At 42.5% G+C, this 20,432-nt stretch overlaps 1 protein-coding gene across 3 annotated transcripts; it reads left to right on the forward strand.

The window, feature by feature from the left end:
* The first annotated feature begins 5,959 nt into the window (after positions 1–5,959).
* On the forward strand, positions 5,960–18,480 carry LOC124270681 (dynein light chain Tctex-type protein 2B-like). Of its 3 annotated transcripts, none has more exons than XM_046705713.1 (2): positions 5,960–6,103; positions 16,965–18,480. In XM_046705713.1, the coding sequence occupies exon 2, from the start codon at positions 17,006–17,008 to the stop codon at positions 17,603–17,605; it is 600 nt and encodes a 199-aa protein (XP_046561669.1). In that variant the 5' UTR covers positions 5,960–6,103; positions 16,965–17,005; the 3' UTR covers positions 17,606–18,480. The 3 variants fall into 3 exon arrangements, with proteins under 3 accessions (XP_046561669.1, XP_046561684.1, XP_046561675.1); XM_046705728.1 differs by lacking the exon at positions 5,960–6,103 and adding an exon at positions 8,772–8,875; XM_046705719.1 differs by lacking the exon at positions 5,960–6,103 and adding an exon at positions 15,466–15,589.
* The last annotated feature ends 1,952 nt before the right edge of the window (positions 18,481–20,432 follow it).

A 20,432-nucleotide genomic window follows, 5' to 3' on the forward strand; every position in this document is an offset into this window, starting at 1 on the left:
TGTTGTGTTTGTTGTGTAATGTCTTTATGCTGGTGTTACAGTCATACCTGGTGTCTCCATATCTCGTAGTACAGTAGTACACCACCCAGGTGGAGCAGCAACATGCACTATTATACAATTACTGACTTCACTTGAGGTTGATCCATTGATTTATTGACCTTGGACAAGTGATATTCACCCAACATATTACTGATTGTCCTAGATAGTTTGAATCCATTCCAAACCAGACTTCTCTAGGTTGTTTGCAAAGTCTATCTGATGTATATCAGCCCAGAATTGAATTATCACTTATCAATTATTGTTATGAGACAATTTCTATGTTTGACACAAGACAGTAGGAAACATGAAAAATACAAATCCTTGTTTATAACCTATTTATGCACAGCTCTGTCATATAAGCATGCATCTTATATTCAGACCCACTACAACCACTGACATGTGGAATCTAGTCTGTGATAACGTAAATTTCCAAATTTAAAATATCCAGACTTTTGTCTTGTCCAGGCTATGTCCCATGAACATCAGGGGCGAGTGTGTGTTGAGCTATATGCACAGCCAATAACGTATAGTCTTATCTGTTCAAACACGACTGTGTTCAAATTTATAATGGCTATTGAGAGACACAAGTGGGTTCATTGTTCTGTAAGTCCATATAAACCTTCTCGATAGTGCTTCTGAAGTTTAATCTTTGTGATCGCACTTCAGGTTTATGATATATACCTGCACTAAAAGCCTGGAATAATGGACGTATACCTAAACGACGTGAGAGTTTTATTACCACGACACTCATGTACATTAACCAGTGGGTGTATAAACACGTGGCCATGACGTCAGCCGTGCTGTATACGTGGCGTGTCGTTCACGTCATCGGCCACTGTTTGTCAGGTGCAGACCCGAGTATTTACACACCACCGCCATACAGCTCAAATTACTGCCGATTGCGCAATACCACTAGAGCCAGGTGAGGCTCGATGACAGTACAAAAATTACTATTATCTCAGCGAAGAAGTTAAAACTCTCAGGCACTGTTAACACATATGATGCGAATTCGATGCTCTTTCAACATGCTTTACGTTTTGCACGAAGTGACCGAGATGTTTTAACAGCGTGTTTCACGGAGTATAAGTTATATTATGGAATATGGTGTGTCATCTCATTAGGCGGGTAAGCCATGAACGCAGGTACAACTTTTACAGACAAACAGTTGGTGACGAATCATGGAATCTAACCTACAACCATCAGACCAGCGTCTAATGGCGCAGCACTAATGGCGAGATGAGGTGCTTCAGAATATGTCCCACACATTCCTCCCGTTTCTGATTTGGACAAACAACATTTTACATACACGAATAAACCACGCAGAGAAACAGAACAATGTGGAAGCCGCTATGGCGGAGTGGGCTAGATGGCTGACTTTGTTTGCTGGCGATTAGGTGTCTTACTCTGTGAGTGTGGGATGCCAGATGGACCGACTCAACCCAGGAAAGTACTAGAATCTCTACTTTACTGAGAAAGACCGCCTCCGTGGTGTACTGGTTAGAGTGTCTGCCCGGAGAGCAGAAGGTCACGGGTTCGATCCCCGACCGCGTCATACCAAAAGGCGTTGAAATATGGTACTTGCTGGTCCCTGCCTGGCGCTCGGCATTAATTGGTAAAACAAGGAAGGTCGGCTCGAAGTCAGTATAATGTGTCTGAGTGGGGTATTCATGCTTCACTGCGGTATGGTATCCCAGTGAGCTAGCACTATAAAACCAGCATAAGTCTGGGCTAGTACAAGCAGGAAACACATACACACACGCATGCACGTCGTCATAATGAGCGAAATAATAATATTCTTTATTCCTCCATAGGAGAGTACAATAACACGGACAGGCAGAAAAAGTACATTAAGTAAGAGAGGTATTTAAAAAGAAGAATACATTAGAGTTATTGGAGCAGCACTGGATTAGATGAGTTTGGTATTAAGTCACTTTACGATAAGGTAAATCTGGTGTATTTACACAGTCTATACAATCCTTGAACGACCAGAGAAGAGTAGATGGTGTTGTCTGTGTCATCCAAAGGGACACATGGAGTGCATGATAGAAGACAGCATACCACACCCTCGTCAGGTTGGTTGAGCAGGTTCACTCCCAGCTCTATTGGACCAATGCTTGAGATTTCAAGCCACAGTTTATCTAGTTCACTCATCTTATCTGTACAGTGACAGATGGTATGGATGAGTAGGTCTTTGAAGTGTGACTGACACAGCTCACATATGCCTTGTGCACCTCCTGGGCGCCATGATGCACATAGCTTGACCACAAATTTGCATTGCTGTTTAAGATGTGGGATATGTCGGGCAATGAACCAGGCTCTGTGTGGGGCCAGCACAGGATGGATTTTCAAGAAATGTCTCATTTCAGGGTCGGCGTCGACACGTTGGTGCCATGCTACAGTTTCAACATCAGAGATTGCCTTCTTGACAATCTGCTTCCATCGTGTGTATTGGCAGAGACGTCCAGAGTAATAGATATATTTCAGATAGTCACACAAGTTATACTTCGTTAGGATACGAAGTATGTCTGAGATGAATCCTCCTGGGTCAACCACACAGTTGTTTCTCAAGGCATAGATTCGTGTCATAAGTAGCTTGTAGCTTGTAGCTTGCAGCTTGTATTCCTGGAGGAGGTGTGGCACAGTCTCCCAAAGAACAAGAGTTTGCTTTTGTTGATGTGGGCTTCTATGGGCAACCATCCTAGCAGAGCATTACACACGTCAGTCCTGGTTGTTTTGGGGAGATATTGAATCGCTTTAATGCAGAAACGTTGTGCTCTTTCAAGGGCCAATATTTCACTTTTGGTGAGGCAGGACCAGTTCGCATCCGTAACACGCTTTTGGAAGACAGATTGTTTGCAATATTTTAGAGCTAGTGATAGGGGTCAGGGCGTCACCATAGCAACCAGACTTTTGCACAGACATCATTGCGGCTTTCAGTTTGGAGCAGGCTTTGATTGAGCGATCCCACGAGTTGAAGTTCTTGTGGAGTTGAGCGATCCCACGAGTTGAAGTTCTTTCTTGTCCGTGAAGGTAAGAGCGCCACTCTGTTGTACCTCATCTTCTAGTCCTCTGTTTTGGTTTTACGGTTTTAGCAATATTCCAGCAACATCACGGCGGGGGACACCAAAAATGGGCTTCACACATCGTACCCGTGTGGGGATTCGAACCCGGGTCTTCGGCGTGACGAGCCAACGCTTTAACCAATAGGCTACCCCACCGCCCCAGTCCTCACAAATGTGTACCAGATCTTGTAGGTTGGATGTGAGCGGACTCAAGAGAGTGATGTTGGTCAGCTTGCGTTGGAAAAAGTGACGTGGAGGTCCAAGACTAGTGCACTTTTGCCAGAAGCTGACAATTTACATAGCAGTTCATTGATGAAGACAAGATATAGTCTTCATCAAGACAGGTGTTCGAGAAGCACTTTCACAGACAAAGTTATTTGTTCATTAACCTGTGCTGTGCCGTCTCCATCCGTTCTCGAACACCTGGCTGCCCCTTTCTCTGCACTCCTCCCTCGTAACAAATAATGAACTGTGTCAATATTTTAATGATAGATTGTTAAACAACTTTCCTTTTTTTTTAGGACAAAAATTCTGCAAAAACCTCATAGAGTTGGTATGATGTTTTGATTATGATCAGCGTTTCATTGAGTATTTTATGTTTATTAGTTTTCGAGTTTGATTGCAATTCATCGGTCCGCTTTTGGGCCAAACGGACTGTACCTACAAACCCGATGACGTCAGCAGGAATTAGGATGTGGTCAATAAAGGATTCGGGACCCCCGTCATAGGCTTGAAATGTGGAGACCCAGCACAAAAGGCTTCCATGTTTACTGACAGCAGTGACTATTCGTTCAGAAATGATCTCAAAGCCTTGCACCTCTTATCATTGGTAAATGAAGATCTAGGACCCTCTATTTTTGCATTGAAGTCACCAAGGAATATCACAGTTCCCTTCTGTGAGTAAGTCATGAACAGCTGAGCTAAGATCTGGATTCTAAATATACTGCTCGTTTTTTGACCATGATACGTCCTGTGATTTCACATTTTACGAGGGGTGGCTGAAAGTTCTAAGCGTTTTGACGAAGGATGGAATATACCCCATTAACAATTTGGGTGCATTAAGCAGACAGGCTGCAGTGAACACAAAACACAACCAGACGACATTTTTTCCAGGTGCTGTAGCTAGCTAGGTTCCAAGACTTCCAGGTTGTGAGAATACATTTAAGAAGACCCAGTATATTTTGATCACCAAAAGCAGTGAAGACGTCTGTCCCGTCAGTTGACAAGGTGATGTTTCGGTTTGTGGGATTCCAAAGGAACCCTTCTTGCTGACTACCTCCAAAATGGCTAGACCATCCATGGCCAATAGTACATGTTACACTGGTTTAGCAACTGTGTGAGAATGAAGAACGAACAGTTATGCAACTGATGGGACTAGTACACTTTAAGGGGGTAGTCATCTCCAAAAGGGCGATCTAGGCACCCAGCTTTATTGGCAGAAGAACGTCTATCTGAGGAAGGGGCTATGTTGAAATATATTCAGCCTCTAACGCCATTAATGCAGTCCTTCATAGACTTTTCTGTCGGCCCTTGTCTGTACTCGAACATTTCTCCTTCATTAATTATTTTTCTCCATTAATATACGTGAGGAGCCATTGCCAGAAGACAGCATGTGAACGAATTCTCCATATACCACGGGGTGAGATGTATTGACTTTGTACCTGATGTTAATACAGACATGGTTGATGGATTCTGCCTAACTGTAGATGGGCAGCTAATATAGTTACTAAAACTGGTGGCAGGGAATGTTACAGTGTACATTAAGAATTAACTTAAAGGGCGATACATATTCTGAACACGTGAAGGTCCGGGTTAGAATGAACCTTCAGTAACCCATGCTTGTCATAACAGGCGACTAACGGGATCGGGTGGTCAGGCTCGCTGACTTGGTTGACACATGTCATCGGTTCCCATTTGCGCAGATCGATGCTCATGCTGTTGGTCACTGGATTGTCTGGTCCAGACTCGATTATTTACAGACCGCAGCCATATAGTTGGAATATTACTGAGTGTGGCGTAAAACTAAACTCACTCACTCACATATTCTGATGTAAATGCCTTGGCGAATGAAATCCGTCATTAAGTATGTAAACCGACATATCGATAGGCGACTGCCGCAATCGGAAGGCCAGACTTGCTAACGTGACTGATGCATGTCGCCTGAAACTAGCAGTACATGAGTGAATGTTGCTTAAAGCCGCATCAGCGATTGTGCAGCTATTCGCGGCCACCTGAAACTAAAACGTGAAGATCAATATTTATGTAGTCACTTGATTGTCTGGTCCACACTCTATTATTGACAGAGCACCGTAGTCACCGTAGTTATATGTTAGTTTAAATTATAAAAAACCGAGATTTAATTGAAATTACAAGTCTCATGTTTATTAATTTCACAATCAGTATTTGGAGTATGTATGGACGAAATGCGCGACTCTCTATGAAGATGGGTATAGTTGTTTCTTGCCACTGGTGATATATTTAGATAAGTATCGACAATAACTGCGTGGGCTGTAGGGAGCGGTACATCTCTGATTCCATGTCGTCAGATCTGGTGCCGCTCAACACGCGGCCTACCCGCGTGGCCATGGTTACCGAAACACTCTAACGTCACAGGGGCACATTTGCAATTCTGAAGCATTCAGCGAACTATGTCTTCTGTCACAGAACAATCCATTCTTAGCTGCAAGTGGTTCTTTCGATTTCCCAATGCATATCCTTTGAAATAACACTAAATATTCAGACTCGAATAACACACGTCGCTCACGGTAACTGCCGCATATGTTCCTTGCAAAAGATTGCTACAAAGGGAGATAACCCTATCACGGTCGAGTTGTTTTCTCATTCGTTGCTCCCCTGGGCTCTCTGAAGTCGTTTGGTTTGTGTTTTGGTTAACTCAGTCTAGTGCGGTGTCGTCTGTCGGCAACTAGCTCCGTAAGCGATAGGCAACTTTTATTTACATGGACAACAGTTTACTCGTATAAGTAAACAAGATCAACCAGAAGGTAAGATACTTTATACAAGACGATTTGATCTAAACCAGATTATTTCTATCAAGTAAGTAAACCAATGGATCATATTGTACTTTTACTTATCACACGTATCATCATGAAATGTTGCGGATATTTTTAAGTCAGGGGAATCGTTTTGTGGACTCCCATAGTGACTTACGTTGTCAACAATATGAGCGACTGTCATGCTCCTTCATAGGCCAGTTGTTGAAGTTTTCGCCCAGGTACGAAGGCGTCTTAATGGGGATCGGGGTTCGACTCTCCACATGGGTACAAAGGCGGGAACCTATTTATAGTGTACTTCGTCGATACTTCAGGAATATTGCTAAAATCAGCGTAAAGCCCTACTCGCTCTCCCTCTTGCATCACCTGTGCGTGTATGAATCATCGCAGATAGTGAACGGAGGGTAGCGGTTCCATACCAGGCCGCGTCAGCTTTTTCATCAGGTGTGTGTGTGTGTGTGTGCGTGCGTGCGCGCACGTTGCGTGTGTGTGTGTGGGTCGACAAAGAAACGAAGACGCAGCTTTTTAGTGCGTGTTGTGGGTGTGTTGGGGTTGGGTGGGTGCACACTATTGAGAAGGTGTGTGTGTGTGTGTGTGTGTGTGTGTGTTGCACACTTCATTTTCACCCGAGTTTCAATGGTCATTGAACAAACTTTCAGGACAAAAGGGGGGAGGTGCGCAACCCTGCACCCCCTACCCCTCTGGATCCACCTATGCGCGTCTTAACCAACAGACGTTAAAAGATGGTACTTGTTCCTTCCCTGCCCGCTAGCTTGGTGTCGAGGTGATATTTGTACTGATCTGGGTATACTGTCTGACTTGAGGATCCATGTTAAACTGTGGCAAGGTGTCTCGGCGGGATAGAACGATAAAGACGGTATTACACCGGGCTATGATAACACAAGGAGTCTTTCTCACTCACTCACTCACTCTCACGCACACACACACACACAGAAAAAAGAAGCTATATTCATGTATTATTTTAAACCGTCGTCAAGGACCATTTCACCTTGCGTCACAAATTAACAAAACTCTGAGTAGTACGCATGTCGGTAATGGACATCATCCCGTTTGTGGTCGTCCTTGTGCACGTAGATACGGCCATCAAGTGTTAGCAATAGTGTTGCGTTCCCCGAACATCGCTGTGTTGCGCTGAACGAGCATTAAGCGCGACTGTTTGCAGGTGTCAAGATAATTAAAGTTCGTGAACATGATTGTTGAAAATCAATTCGGTAATCACTAGAAATGAAGACCTCTGACTAGGGCCACGCAGACATGTACACGTGACACAGAGACAGACACACACGATCACACGCACCTGTCTCTGCACACAGGTCCCAATCACGAACCAGATCTATAGGCTTCCTTTCAACGACTTCAAATATACAGATAAAATCTGGCGAAGACGTGTTGACACAGAATTAAGAGGGAAATTGATTTGTGTGACAGGTATGTTTACAACAAAGCTTGGCGAAAAGGGTATTCATTGTGTAGCTGAGGAGCTTCTTTAAACACACGGAGGTGGGGTAGCCCAGTGGCAACAGCGTTCGCTCGTCACGCCGAAGACCTGAGTACAATGATTGAAGCCCGTTTCTGGTGATATTGTTGGAATATTGCTAAAAGCAGGAAAACTAAACTCACTCACTCTTGGATTACAGACGAATTTTCCTTAACATGTGTTCTCTCAATACACTATTCAAGAATTATTTTGAACCCCTCAATAACATACATTGTGTGCGCCACACGTAATGTTAAGCACTTGATAATATACATTTCCAGTTACTCTTCAGTTACTCTTAACTGGTGCTAAGTCGCTAACAACTCTCTTTATAGGATAGGGGTGGGAAGGGAATCGGTAGGTCAGAGGGAATCAGAGGAGGGTCAGCATCGGGGGTGGGGGTGGGGTGTCTGTTTGGGGTCGTAAATATAATAGACATATATGTGGAGGGTCATGAAATAAAAGAGCATTTTCTAATAAACATAAAGTGCTTCTTCAGTTTGTCTGTTTATGTCTTTCCATACCTTCGTGTAGAGGGACATGGAACATCCAGGGTAATGACAAGCATTAGGGGAGAGTGTTTATGATCAGAACGCTTGTTCATCAAAAGGCTCGGAGCCACACATCTCCTGCAACACGAGGTATATATTTGATAGGCACTTTTAAAGAAACACCTGACCCTTTTAATATTACAACTGATCAAGAATGATATATCTGCAATGTTTCGCTGTAGCATGAATGTAATACATTTAAATGCTGTGAACTGTAGGATCGTCTTCTCACGTTGTCGTTTCTGCCAGATATATCGGCGGATCCTATTTCGTGCACGTGCTGCAACAGTTTTCAACAGTACAGAAATATGTAACTATGACATATGTTGTCAAAATGTTGACACAGTAATACGTGACGGAGGCTTCTCGTATATTCCCAACATGCCGTGCGACAATAGAGGCTTGTAAATCTACACTGTGCAGTGTATACAATAATCTGTACTCATTCTTAAGCGTAACGATATAACAATGGGAAAATAAAATACATGTAAGATCTTTTGATCTACTTAGCTCCGATGCAGGCTTGTCACCCCCCACCAAGGTCTGTAGTAGCAATTAATCCTACTTGTGTGTTAGCTCATTAACCTGCATTGTACTGGACGAAGCTGTCTCAGTGTGAAGCACAGCCTGTGATTAGGGCCGAGTGTCGGGGATTCCAACATTCACCACTATACCACTCGGGAAGTTACACCCATCAGGGCCACACAAGACAAGGTAATGTGATCAAGCTACGAATAGGAATGCTCATTTGTTATGGGAATACTAACACACTTGTATTTATGAGTCAAGGTGACATGACTACGCCCACACTGTTAGGGGCACGCGTAAAGCTCCACTGGTGTCTGGGTCAATACTACATCTATTACACATATACATACCGCTAATGAAGTGAGACCACGGTGCATACGTAGTTCTGGTTGTGTCTCCACCATGTGATGACACATATGTTAGGCGATAACTTTGGCAGCGTTATTTACATTACATGATATTACGTGTAGCGTTTGTTCTTGTCAACAGTATATTGTCAGTAAAGTATTGAAAGTGTGTTGTTCTACACTAGAGAACTCTTAGCATTGGGACTTTGGTATTGTCAGTACAATATTCTAACTATAGTACCTGATCATATAAGGTATTGTTTGTGTGTTGTTATTGACTATAGTTTTGTTTGTGCATTGGCCATGTCTATTCAGGGACCAACATGACACATGTTTGGTGGTCACGGAGATTCCTATGTTCATGCCTCCATGTTATCAGCGATTAGAAACACAATGTAGAGACATATTTACTCAGATTATCCACAGATTCCACCGGGCGTAAAACGATGACGAGTAAATGAATGAATCAGAAATCAGTGATGACACCAGGCGATCGCGAACAGTGTTAACGTCATCAGGTCGTATACAAAGAGCAGCCACATACGAGTGACAATTGTCTCTTACACTAATGCACCATAACCGTTTAATATATAGAGTAGGACACATTCATGCTATTCATTTACTTGGACAGGTAAGAGAGCAGGGAGGACCAGTATCTATGTGACGTCATGTCACGAGGGGGTGGGGCGGTAGTCACCTTTGTGACGAGACGATATCGGGTATAATGCACTTTGTATACAACTCGCAACTCGGCTTCTAGATGTTACTGTGCACAATGGCAACTATGTGTATAATGGTCTATTAAGGGAGTTGCTTGGGACGCATGTTATAACAGTCATGTAGTATGGGTAAATAAATACATGGGGTCTTGTTGCATGATCCCCTGGTCTGTATAGGTAGTCGCCATCAAGGTATTGTACATGTACTTTTAGCATTATATGTCAGATATATGTCATATAGCAAACATCCTTTTGATTTGGATGTTGTTCCGTAGTTTAGGATCAGCTTCAGCAAAACACCGTTTATCAAACGATTTTATAACTAGTGTATGGAACGTTCGATAGGTTTTGATCTTCAGGCCATATTGATCTGGTAGACCCCATACAACCTTTGATGTGAGACGTATGACGTATGCAAAGCTTGTAATGTAAGCCAGTGTGTTTGAACCAATGTCCCTGTGGACAGACAACCATGTCCTGCGCGAGATCTACAACAGCATGACGTCTTCATGCTATGTTTTCAACATCTCCTATATAACAGAAAGGTAGATGGTGTGTGTGACCGTTCCCTGATGGACACCCAAAAAGTAATTCCGCGAGAGGAAACAGTGGGGCACCATAGTCTGTAGTTTCAAATGCTGTTATCACTTTGCATGAAGCGCATGTCCGTTGCTGTTAACGATTGTGATGTTACGGCTCCACCAACGTAGACACGTATATTACTTCAAACCGTGGCCGATAGCTCCTCTATGTCGAGCTGACTCTTCCTCGACAGTCGCATGGTTACTACTTAATGGCGGGGGACTGAAGGGACGGAACCTTGGTAGCTGAACCCTTTCTACAACCGTACACATCTCTTTTTACTGCAGCCATTGTACGATTCCAACTTATCATTAGCATGTTTATGCAGTATTATCATATAGTGATAACGCCAGGTGTTCGCGATTGCCTGGACCATCCAGATGGATATACTGACTGGAGGACATGACTTGGATTCGTTCAATGGTTGCTTTGCCTCTGATTGTTTCAAAGACTAAAGATGTTGAGTTTGGTCTCAGTAGGGCTGAACCCAGTTGTACCATGTCGGACTGGCATAAGCTTCATCGATCTTCCATTTCCGTTTTCCGCCTCGTGGTTACAAGGACACCTACTGTTAACAGCATTGCTATGATTATGACGTCAGATGCCAAAAGATTATGTTCAGGCTATTTCGAGATTATATCCACCTCACCTAGTTGGGTCAGATGTTGAGCAAGATCACCCTGTGGGACGAGAACGAGGACAATATATGAACGTTTCATGATCCATGTGGCCTAGTTCAGATTGTATATTGTTTACCCAACTGTAAAATTTGTTACCGTCGTGTTGACCCTGTTCTCTACCATTATTCTACGGGTAAACTGTTGCAACAAACATTACTGAACATCTCATACAAATAAAACGCTCTTGATAGTCGTAAACCCTCCCTTCACACAAAGCATGGCTGACTATCACATATATGTATGAAAGTCACTTAACACTTAGTGAAGCGTAACGGAGATCGCGCAAGCAGTCTGAAAGAATATCAGATAAATATTCCGGTCAATCAGCCAGTCAATAGTTGTCCCCGATCAGGACCCAGGCTGGGAATCGGATCAAAGAAATGTATCGATTTCGAATGCTCCACTCAATCATCCAATGTCGTAGCAGCTGTGGCCGCCATGTTGGATGCAAGTTGATAGGAATCTTTGGTTCACGTGCTCTGTAGTCATTTACCTGTTTTCCTGGAGCAGACGACAGAATAAGCCGGATCAGAACGGCCAGTAAACAACACACCGCTGGACGTTGTCACCCAGATTGCGGTGTGATTACAAATACAGGATACGAATCAATAAATATTCGCCAATAACGAGATTTATGCATAACCTGTTACAGTTATAGTGCTATAACTCTTGGCCATGTATTACATATGTTTTATATTAACATTCCATCTGAAAGATGGATACGATGTATAGTAGCGTGGTTGTTGAAGCGTTAGATTGTCCCGTCGAAGACCGGGTTCGTTTCCACGAGGCTACAAAGCGTGAAGCCCATTCTTCTGTATTGGTCCATTGTGATATGATAGTGTTTTAATGGATGCGTAAAACCGAACTCATGTAGGCTACTCACTGTCTAATCAGAGTCACATTTGGAATAATACATTAAAGAGCTTCAAATCTTTGGTCTAATGACACTCAAAGAAAGTTTCATTCAAGTTATTCAAACACCATAATTATCATGTTTATATGTAATAGCAGAACGCTGGTCCTGTGGATAGAGGGTCTCCCCGGGGAGTGCAGGGTCGGAGGTTCGATCGCCGGCTGCGTCGTAGTAAACGGTGTTACTTTTTGTTACCCTGCCTGGCACTAGGCATTTTGCCAAAGTGGACTACCACTTGTCAGTGTTAGTATAACCATCCACACACAGACATAAACGCACGCACGCACGTACGCACACTCTTTCACGTCGTATGTAAGTGCACGAATCTTGATGGCGATGTTTAACCCACTTCACCTGTCGCAGTACGTCTGTATTATGCAGACCACCTGAAAATAGCCTCGATATGAACACAGGGTCCGGATGCAGAGTTTCCATGTTACACTGGCCTTTGGGAACGCTCGTGGTCACTACAAATATACATCTAGAGTAGACTATTTACGTTGAGAATCAGATGAACAGCAGCTATATTCCTTATGTCATTCTTACACACAGGCGCGATATACATGAAGTACTGTCAACAAAACTCACTCACTCACTCCTATAATACAATATATGGAGTCTGGTCTAAGACCTATACTTCAATTAACGTAGAGGACGAGTTACTACAAATAACACTTAATTCTCAATCACACTCTATCGGCAAACCCGCAGTCTTATTCTTAAAACGCTATACCTTTCATGTTAGTGCCGTTCTTTCCCAGTGGACATAAGCCATTCTCTATTCATCGTGCGAAGTGGTCCGAGTGATTCAACACTTGATTCAACAATGGAAGTGCACCTGAGACTGACCCAAACATATAGTTATTCATTTGCCAACAGAGATGGGTCCAAACTGGTTGCGGAGATCAATGAGACATGTACACTTATAGCCTGGCGTTAGGATCCGATTAGAAGGGGTCGCGGAGTTAACGGCCATTGTCGTCCCAAGTGAGGGGCTACACAATAGCGACCGATCATTCACGGCAGTGTTGAGCAGCGACAGACATTTAGTAAAACAACGACTCGTGCGTCGTACAGGACAGGAGTCTGAAGGTGGTTAGTCGTACACGTAGTTCAGGGGAAGAACGTCGTAGTAGGAGGAGGAGGTAAGTCGTATGCCCCATGTTCGGTTAGGGGTTGATGTGGTTAGGATGTGTTTGGTCATATAGGTTATAGTGATACCCAGCTCAATACACAATTCACGTTGTCGTGGTATGCCCAAGATGATTGTCTGACTTTGTCTTCGGCAAGAACAACATTGCAGACGTTTTGGCACAGTCTTGATTCCAACGTGTATAAAACATTTTGAAGGAATATTATAATGAAGTGTGCCGTATGACGTGCTATATTGTCGGTACTGCAGGAATGTACAGCGGATGGGAAGTTCTCTGAAGACTGAACTCGCTGTGCTCATCAGATCATATTCTTGACTATTCCTAAATAGGAATAAGATGTTTGACTATTCCTAGTTTAAACTTTACTTGTTTCTCTTGTTTTAGTTTCTCTCTGGTTGTTCTTGCGATACGATGATACTTTTCTTTAGATGACACTTGACCCTTCTTGGTTATTTTGTAGATTGTAAATAACTGACAATATTTTAGTTTTCATGGTCCATAGCATAAGTATATGAGAATTAACTGACATTTAAGTTCAGCGGAAGGAATCTGCTTTAAAATGGAATAATCGTAAACTGTATGATGTCTTTTCTTCGACGTGAAGGGAACAGTTATGCAACCATGATCTTTCTGAAGAAAACGGCTCATTGTTTGGCAATAATGAAGTTTGTAGAGACGTCATTTCAGACATAATTCAGCTGCATTCTATATGTCATGCTCAGACAAACAGCTAATCGACTCGTGGAACTGTATATAGAGTAATCCCTCTTTGACAGCCTGATCGGGTCAAGTTCCGTAGGGAGATTGTTGCCTCGACAGGGTTGAGGTGATACATAACTGACCATCCCTGCCTTGTTTCACGTTCAGACAACCCCGAGAACCTACGAGTCTCCGCTCAGTCACCCATCATCAACCTAAATAAAATAGTAAGTGGCTTAATGGCTTCACACATTACAACTGACAACGTGTGGGTCACCAATAGGACATGGCGATCAACACGTACCCCCATCTCTGTCAACTCCCTCACCGTCTAACTCGGTAATTACGTAACTCATATGTCTATAGAAGTAATGTTTACTTATCCTTTAAACACATATTGACACGTACACAAGGACACGAGAAACCTATTACAGGTTTGTTTGTTCTCTGATATACAGTGACTCATAGCTAGGTGTCTGAGTGTTTTTGTCGTACAACCACAGCACAGGAATATAGATGGGGGGTCTTATAGAACAGCATGCATATACGTCTATACTCAACCACTTCACGTTTATATGCAGATTGTGTGACTGGGGGGAAGCCAATGGCTCGGGCAGGACATGCTTTACCTTTTAGCGAATACTAGGTGTCGTCAGAGATTTTTTTATGATCTATTCATATATTGTTCACCCCTTGCCAATGGAACCTGTTTTGGTGAATCTTGATCCGAATCCCGAATATCCAAGATATCACCGTATGCAAACTCAAATGCCTCTTAACTTAGACAACTAAGCTTTCATATTTATTTGTATACAAACATGTTTCATTCCACATGACAGATCGGGTGGAACAATCGCGGTATTGTTCAGTAGTACCTGACCACTGTGATGACGTCACGATATTGTTTTGCATTTGAGCTAGGAATTCAATGGAAATTTGCGAGTGCATTTTCAATGAGTAAGAACTGACGCATTTAGAGATCGATATGTGAAATTACAGAAAACTTTACTTGACCTATAACATTGTTTAAGTCAGAGACATTACTCGAATCTGATCCGAACGTAGAATCAACTGGTCCACGTTACTTCTCCATTATGACACCTCTCCTAGCCAGGGTTTACATGTACCGGGTCCGATCCCGGACGTTTCACCTCAGTTAGACCCTGAACCACTGTGCCCATCACTCGTGGTTTGCCTGAACCAGATTCGACCCGACCCGACCTCAGGCATGTACAACGTATATAACCGTTGTTTGAGCTCCCCGTGTGGAGCATGTCATGCAGACACTGTCGGCGATATCCTTGAAACATTACCTTGTGAAAAATAATACTTACAACCAAACCACTGGGACAATCAAACAAACAACTGCCATCCTCAAACCCCTTTTAATGTGTCTGATAGTTAAGGGGTATATTTGTTTATCTCAATGAAACAACTCCCAAAAGCTTGCACTCTTCATCTCGGTATAAACTTAGGTATATTATTAATACGTGTCCGTTAGTGTTGACTGATAGACTTTAGATAGCCAGCATTGAGCCTGTCTATGTGTGCTTTGATCGCACGCGAGACGCCTAGAGCAAACAAACTATCTACCGTTGACAAAACAGGTTGTGAATCAAGTATCTCAGTTATTATTTTCCATAACAAAAGGCCACGGTGTGTCACAATAGCGTGTAGTGTGAGCCAGAACGCCCGGACTTTCGCCGTGTTGTGGACCACCAATCCCTGGCTTAATCGCGGGCATGTTAACAGAGTACCGGCTTTAGTTGTAGCCATCGAGTTGACTAACACAGCCTGTATGGTGTGAGTATAGACACGTGTTCTCACAACTAACATAGTGTTTCAGCTCTTCTAATCATACCCCTTAGCTAATTATGATATATTCCAGCTAACACTGCATAGTCCCATAGAGGCTTGGACGATTTCGACGTTAACTGATTGAATTCCTGATTTTCCTATACTGACATGCTCCCTGCCTGTACGTCACGACTGTCGCTAACCCTACTACACAGACGGCTACCAGGCAGAATCTAAATGATCAGGAGATGACACACGTTTCTACGTGTATCTATTATTTATAAAATTCAAATAAATAATAAATGAAGATGTATGAATTCCAGTTGTAAACTCAATATGTGGCAGCTATTCCCACTGTATGGTGTGTAAGCCCCCTCTCACATGTCGGCCCTGTAGGCTACATGGCATTAATATATATCACTATCCACTTCTCAAAGCCTTCAGTACACACACCTGACTAGTGGTGATGTTCGTGTACACGTGCATTGAATCAACCCGTCATTATTCTGTAAGGTACCATAGTCTTCTGCACAGGGTGATGACGTCCACCAGCAAGGTATTCTCTAACGCACAATAGCCACAAACTAAAGAAAGTCACGTCCTTATCTATGTGGCTGGTATGTTTGAATGTATTGTATAACGTAATTAGAAATGAACTCCTGGTGACAGCATAAACACAACTGTCACACCGTAACGCTACGGCTCGTCCCTAGCAACGTGGGAGGAAAAGTGGAAGTCGATGCCCTAAACGTAAGATTTACCCAAGAGGTTAAATGTTCGCGAACCTATAAACTCCCCACCTCATAAATATGTTAATGGACATTGTTAGAATAATAGATGTACCCCTTTTAATGACCAAATGCTACGACCTCTGGTATAAGATAGCCATTGCCAATTCACTGAAGTTGCCCTGTTCTACAATTCCACCTACAGATCGTGTTATTATCTAGTGATTGTGAATGTCGTGGCAAGAGATCCTCGGAGACTCCTGACTCACGATGTATCGGAAAACCCCATTCTTCCAATCTCTGTGTGTCTAATATCTGAAACTAATGGACACAATTCAAGAGGACGGCAACCGATAGCTCTTCTTTCATTGTGGGTATATGGTGTGACAGATCTGGATGAAGGATCTCCAGATATGTAGTTGTTGCCTAGGATTGGCCTTCAGAATTATCTGGGTGATTGTTGTGGGAATTGATGAATTTGTCGTGACATAGTAAGCAGTGTTATGGTCAAACCATCCTGAATGGCCTTGGCGGGAGTATGATTGTTACATGTAATTTGCCCCGTCATTAACGGTTTTAATGACAATAGAACTAATTTAAACTAATCCTAATCCGTATTAGATTTTGCATTAATCACTGTCCTTTGTTTTCAGATTGCTTGTGCAGCAGACGACACTGAGGAAATCGTGCAGACATGTCTAGACTTACCATGGAGAACCTAGAGCAGCTTGACGGTGCCAAGCAACCGTCACGGCGCATGTCTATTATGCCTCGTGATGGAGAAGGCATGACGTCCGGGCCGTCGATCAGAAGGATGTCCCGAATGATCGAACCTCGACAAAGCGTTCAATATGGCAGACGTATGTCCCATGTGTCAAGAAGTAGCATATCCGGGGCGTCTTTCGGCGCCAAACACATGTTTGCTGCAGTGAAGATACAAAACTCATATAGGCTTGGTCCGGATAAGGAGGACAAATTCAACGCTTCACGTGCCGAACAGACGATGAAACGCGTGCTGGAGTCGTACTTGGATGGAGAACAATATGACAACAATCTATGTAACAACCTGACCAGAGACTTGTCTGAAGTTATCAAAGCACGCATCAAAGATCTTGGTTTCAGTCACAGGTACAAGTTTGTGTGTGTTGTTACCATGGGCGAGAACAAGAACCAGGGACTTGCTCTCAGCAGCCGGAGCGTGTGGAACACAGACACGGACAATTATGCATCTGCCACGTATTCCAAGGGCAATTTGTTCGCCGTAGCCCAGATATATGCAACATATTTTGAATAATGTACAATAGTTCATTTATCATGTAAAGAATATTTCATACATCGTGTAATTTGAATCACGACCAGCTGACATCCATCTTATTGACGTCGCCGCTATTTCTCCATACGTCGGGATAGTATGCAGTTGGTGTGAGAATCATAGCTCTTTTATGACCAAAAAGGTTATTCCTATAATTATGTGAGAACGCATAACGAAATATGTCGTCTGACCCATCATTTCTAACGTCTTACGTGGACGCGACGTACGAACGATTCAGGTCACGGTCACAACCTGAATATTTATTCCGACAAAAGTATGTTAGCATCCGTCCACTTAGATAGGCCTAGCGCCACTAATCAGCGTCCAACTGTGATATATAACGCCTGCTTTGTGTTATATTAACATATAGCTGAACAACAATTGTTGTCCATTACCCCAGTTTTACACGTGGATATCTCTAGAATGAACGGCGCAGTGGTGACCACGCAAAGATTCATGTAAGAATGGCGTTAACTTTTCCAAACTTTTCCAAAGCCTCTTTTCGAAATGTGCCAATATATTGTTTACAAAGTTGAGTGTATCCAGCAATATGTAAACAAATATAACTTAATTTCAAATGGTCGTGTTATATGATATTCTACTCCGTCCGCAAACGTTGCAACTTTACGGCAATGACGATAGCCAGGTATTATACATGTATACGTATGTCATTCTTTACAATGTCTGTGTTATGATGAAATCCTTTCTTGTTGAATATTTTTGTGTTATTATGACTATATAAAAAACAGTTTATAAATATTTCATATATTTCTTTGTGGATTCAAATTGAATGTTTCTGTATGTCTACAAATAGTGTATATACAAGAGCCTACTTATTAAACACTTCATATACACTGTTCACTCTTTTGTTCTGACCTTTACTGATATACAGAGGTTATTGTTTCATTGTCGAAACATATTGTTCAAAACAATCAACTGTAAGTTGGTGTTCCACCGTGACGTCAGTCATGCATGAGTCGCCTTCTCTAACGTGGGGAGTTAATTAACAACTGATCCCTCTAATATCAAACATAATGAACACGTACATGTATTTCATTTTCAACATTCAACCGATAGACTGGCCCAAAGCTATCCCAACAGAATACATGACTGTCGGTGTTATGTCAGTGCTCTTTGTATAGATAACCTAAAGGACTCAGGTGTAGTGTAATAGAAAATCGTCGCCATATAAATATTTGAATTTATATTTGTATAGGGGCACCTGTGACTATTGTCCAACTACATTTGTATTGTAAATTGAAGAAATAACCCACTGTGTACCGATAACCCACTAGGGTGATGGTCAATCACTTACTGAACCACCTGATTCAACCTTCGGGCTGGATATGGCTGTGCTGTATCTGATTAGTTTTATGACACTGTGATTCAGATCTGGAGCAACTCAGTATTGAAATAGTGGAAGGACGTGTCTCCTGTTGGCGTTGACCGAGTCTGTCCTAGATATCTAAAAAAAAGGAACAGCGTCCTGCATGCTCAAATTCATATTTGAAAATTACCAAAACGGCAACACCTCATTGATGACAATTAACCACGTCAATCGGCTGTGGCGTTACATCCATCTCCAACTGTACGGATTGATAAATTTATACGGCAGGGAGATTTTATGGATGTCAACTTCTTTATTATGAGGAACACAATCTTTCGGAGTATATATGTAAATATGTATATATGTATATTATATGTACGGCTGTCCGAACACTATGTGAGTGAGTGAGTTAGGTTCAAGCTGATTTTCACAGTATTCCAGTTACGGTGTGTAACATGTGAAGAAAGTCCGAGTATATACTGTAAGAGGAGATATATGTGGGTGCAATACACTGGATAACAGGGATGCGTACGACCCAATTATACCGACGTACTTTCTAAAATCATAGAACAAGCATACATAACTGTCGGTGGCTTTCAAAGTCACTTTTCCTGACTCTGTCGTTGATATATAACCAATAAGTCTTCTGTTAGGAATTAAGTTGTTAATATTGCATCATCTTGTCCAAGCTGAAATGAAATGTTTAGCAGTTCTATAAAGACTATATTATTGGCAGACTGGGCAATGTAACCATTAAAAGGCGAGCTGTAATGCGTTATATGATGTTCAGATTGGCGTTATGAAGTTAAGCTGGCGTTCTAATCTAAGTGCCAGCTTAGTGTAAGATCACTCGATGTGTCTGGATACAATTAACTGCTTGATTTAAGCCAGCTCAATCCGGTTATATCACACAGCCGTCCTAAAAGCGCGACAACTGGGTACATAGTAACATGCCACAAGCCACAAGGGGCTAAACAATAACATAAAACACGACCTTCAGGTGAGCCCCAGTACCTGATGGCAATGAAGCGAAGGAAACTGGGTTGTTACCAAAGTTGGGTGTAAAGTTACACGAAATGTTTAAATTGTAGATGGCGCTGCAAAGGGTGGGATATTTGCTATAGTGACCAGACCCCACGAAGGTGTAGGTTACAGCTGTGTCGTGATACACCCGCCAACTCGCAGTGTTCTTACCGGGAGACACGGTTAATGAATGCATGTGTGCCAAGATTACGGGTTTATATTTCAAAACACTGTTGTCTCACATGGGATCAAATAAGCTATTTTAGTTGGCAGGCCAAAGTTCGCCGTACTTGAAAAAGACATGGCATCAAAGTGCTACATTCTCTAGTTTTATGTATGCGTGCACACTATGTTGTTTGACCTACATCAGGCCGACCCAAGGCCACCACTAGGAAGCTACAAAACTGTGGAATATGTACCCGCTTTAAATATATATATAAAAAAACACATTTAAAAATT

The sequence above is a fragment of the Haliotis rubra genome, unplaced genomic scaffold, assembly GCF_003918875.1.
Source record: "Haliotis rubra isolate DU_JTF1 unplaced genomic scaffold, ASM391887v1 Scf102, whole genome shotgun sequence".
NCBI lineage: Eukaryota > Metazoa > Mollusca > Gastropoda > Lepetellida > Haliotidae > Haliotis > Haliotis rubra.